This window comes from Anoplophora glabripennis, unplaced genomic scaffold (genome assembly GCF_000390285.2).
Source record: "Anoplophora glabripennis isolate ALB-LARVAE unplaced genomic scaffold, Agla_2.0 scaffold4656, whole genome shotgun sequence".
Taxonomy (NCBI): Eukaryota; Metazoa; Arthropoda; class Insecta; order Coleoptera; family Cerambycidae; genus Anoplophora; species Anoplophora glabripennis.
In genome coordinates this window covers 2,405-5,922 of record NW_019420729.1, presented here as the reverse complement: position 1 = coordinate 5,922, position 3,518 = coordinate 2,405, and the positions used below count along the sequence as shown (strand labels likewise).

The 3,518-nt window shown below is 40.9% G+C and overlaps 1 protein-coding gene across 1 annotated transcript; it reads right to left on the bottom strand.

Moving 5' to 3' along the window:
• Window positions 1–1,118: 1,118 nt before the first annotated feature.
• LOC111692901 lies at window positions 1,119–2,499 on the bottom strand. Its single transcript, XM_023457030.1, has 2 exons — window positions 1,944–2,499; window positions 1,119–1,468 (listed from the first exon to the last, which is right to left on the bottom strand). Exons 1-2 carry the CDS (start codon window positions 2,464–2,466, stop codon window positions 1,212–1,214), a joined length of 780 nt encoding a protein of 259 aa, XP_023312798.1. The 5' UTR covers window positions 2,467–2,499; the 3' UTR covers window positions 1,119–1,211.
• Between the last annotated feature and the right edge of the window lie 1,019 nt (window positions 2,500–3,518).

Genomic DNA, 3,518 nt, shown 5'->3' with positions numbered 1-3,518 from the left:
GAAAACTGAAATAATATTTTACATTTAACACCCTGTATCTCTGTAACTATCAACTTTTGGACTAAGGTAAGTTCGGCTAAATCGCAATATTTTTATTTGGGGAATCTACCCATGAATTTTGGGACCACTCGTATAAATGTGGGGTCTTAGGACAGCCAGTGTCCAGCTACAGCGTCAAAAATTAAAAAAATAATAATAAAATAAATGTTTAAAAATTCAATATGTGTAATTTAACTTTCTTTTATGCAGATTTATAGTCTTTAAGTTTATTAGATACTGAGGCAGACGATTGTACAGCGGTGGTCTTTAGTAAGCAAACATCCTGTATGTAACAGTTGTTGACGTCTGTGTGTTTTCCAATATTATTCAGCACGTTCCGTTTCTTAATTTTCAAGGCGTCTCACCGCTAGCTTACTCGATTAGTTTTATAAACGTAAGAAGCATAAAATCCAGACGGTTCCGAGAACGAATGACGGCCTTCTAGATCGCAAACAAACAAACAAACAAACAATGATACCTAGTTGTCAACTGTCAATTACCTTTGTAAAAATGCCGTTCAATATTAGCGCTCTGTGCTAAAATAAGCCCGAGACACCATTACATTGTTACCTAATCGGCCAAAGGTGGACCGGCCATTGTTATCTGATTTAAAATTTAAATGACCCCCCTATTTCTACATTCATCTAACTGGACGAGATGTTGCAACTGTCTTTTTTCTTGTCTCGTGTATCGTTTGTTTTATCAGAACGCCTACTCACACTTTTTTGCGACAATTACAACGCATGATTATTCTGCCATACCCAATAAACAGTTTGGAATACCGTTAAGTTATACAGGGTGATTTCGGAAGTGGGGTTTTAAGTTTAAAGCTGTTGTAGGTGACGCCAAAACAAAGCCGTTCACGAAAAATCACCCTAATAAAAGTTTTACAATAACAGACACTTACGTTTGTAATTATTCGATTATAAATTGTTCTTTGGCTTAAGATTTTGGTGAGTTTTTACTTTCAAAATAGATTGCAAAATGTTATATTTAACGGTTTTAATCCAAAACCCATCAAGCTACATCAGGGGTTCCTCAGGGTTCCATCTTGGGTCCGCGAATAAATTAAAGACCCATTACGAATTGATAATCTTTATTTCACATACTAAACAACAATAAATAACCGCGTCTCCCGTCCATTTTAACCAATTAGCGTTACGTTCCTTATTCTAAGACTCCTGGGGCTTCTTCGACCGGAAGCTGAGCAGTCCGTTACGCACCAGAGAGGCCAGGTAGGGGTCCCCGAAGGAAGTGGCGTGGCTCGTGGCTATACCGCCCTTTCCCGTGGAAAAAGAGTTGGCTATGGCGGTGGCCGAACCAGGAACGTAGTCTTCTAGCCCTTGTTCCTGTCCTTGGGCGCGAGTCCTGACCGGAGCGCCGCCGCTGATGCTGATCGGGAAGAAGGCGTTGTACGACGGCACCGATCCTGCGACAACAGAAGAAAAAATGTCATTTATTCATTGTGATTTATACCCCTTAGCAAGTAATGCGTAAAGTACAAATACGCGTAAAGTACAAATAGGCGTAAAATAGTTACATGCGTAAAGTGCAAATATCGTAGTGTATAACTGTGCGTAATGTACAACTATGCGTAGTGTAGAACTGTGCGTAATGTACAACTATGCGTAGTGTAGAACTGTGCGTAATGTACAACTATGTGTAATGTACAAATACGCGTAGTGTACAACTGCGCTTAGTGTACAATTGTGCGTAATGTATAACTATGCGTAATGTGCAATTGTGCGTAATGTACAACTATGCGTAGTGTACAAATAAGTTAATAAAAACGTGCGTAACGTACAAACTTGAGTATACTACGTAAATAGCTTATAAAACCAATGATAAAAACGACAGCAAGTCAAAGCTTGTCCACGCCATCAGCTAAAAACCCTCTACATTACCTTTGCCGCCTGCGAAGGGCCACAACGCTGACAGCCCCTGTTCGTCCTCCTCATCCTCGTCTATCTGAGCCGGTGGAGGCCTGACGGGCTTCTTCTTGGGCGCCCTCTTCGCAGCCTTGGTCACCGTCACCACCTCCGTGGACACCTCCTCGGCTAGAGCGACGTCCACCGGTAGAGGTTCCTCGGCGGGGATGACGGGAGGACTCAGCAGCTCCTCCTGGGGCGCCTGAATCTCCGGTTGACTGGGAAGCGGCGCGTCCAATTCGACGGGCTGCTGGGGTTCGACGGGGGCCTCGGGAGGGATGTACTGTGGGGGGATCAGTTCGGTGGCCTTCTCGGTGTAGCGCTCCACCGTTTCGTTCTCCTCCACGGGCAGGACGTCCAGGGGCGGGTACTGCGGGGGGTTGCCCGAGTAGGAGTTGGTGGCGACGGTGTCTCTGGTGACGATGGCCGACATGGCGCCGTGGGGGACGAAGTCGTGGCTGCGCCCGAAGAGGGGGTTCGAGTAGTAGCCGCCGAACATCACGGCGCGTCTGGGTACGAGACGGTAACCTGTAATGTGGTAGGAATTATAGTGCATTGTATATTAAGTGACTAAAGCGCATATTTTAGCCTTTCTTTAATTAAAAGAAGCTTTAGTTTTAAAAAATTACATCTTTATTGGACAAGTTATTAAAAAACGTTATAGTTCTGCGACATGTATAATTTTCTTGGCACTCTATGATCCGGAACAACTAAAATTAATGTCCCATGCCCTGAAATGATTGCTTGATGAAGGAGCTAAAGTGTATCGTCTAATTTTCGTATTGTTAAAATTCACTTTAGTCCTAGGATATAAACGCTTTGATCTAACCTCATAGCTTAAAATTGCTATAAATTTAACAGTATATTACTAACCTAAGGTCTAAAGTGTAACTCTTGGATCTTCAAGTTATTAAAGTGAATTTTGCACACTACGGCGACAAATAACCAAAACTGGCAGTGTGTTGTATACTAAACTTTATCTTTATGTATTGTTAGTTGCCTACTCCAAAGGCTTGATGGTAGTTAAAAGATCCTGCTCGGTCTACAAACGAAGTTGCAGCTAATTTTTTTTTATAAAATTTCTAACAAAGTAATTTTTTTCAGTAAGATGTTGCTAACAATTAAATTTAGCACGACCATGTTCATATAAGCTTTTCAGTATTTCTAGTTATTCCTGAGGTCCCGGCAATAATAATCAGATTTTTTTCAAAATATTAGGGTCAAAAGAATTTCCGAAATTTTTCCGTGATTTTTGACAGACTGTATTTAGGTGAAAAATGGTCGTTTCGGGGATTAAAAAAAAGCATTTTGAAGCTCTAAGATTCTAGTTTTTAGATCTTTCGGTCGAATTTTTTTAGGAGCTACGGTTATCACGCAATTCTAAAAAATAGCGCCATAAAAAAATTTTGAAAGTTTTTTTTTTTGAGCACGACAAAGAAAATTTGCCAAATTTTTTTGTCGTCTTAAAATTACATGATAATTGTAGCTCCTAAAAAATTTCGACCGAAAGATCTAAAAACTAGAATCTTAGAGCTTCAAAATGCTTTTTTT

What these genes read in the sequence shown, in the direction of transcription:
- LOC111692901 (XM_023457030.1), bottom strand. Translation starts at nt 2,466, where the DNA reads ATGTTCGGCGGCTACTACTCGAACCCCCTCTTCGGGCGCAGCCACGAC. An exon ending in GCCCTTCGCAGGCGGCAAAG is followed by an intron (nt 1,469 to 1,943) that starts GTAATGTAGAGG and finishes CTGTTGTCGCAG; the next exon opens with GATCGGTGCCGTCGTACAAC.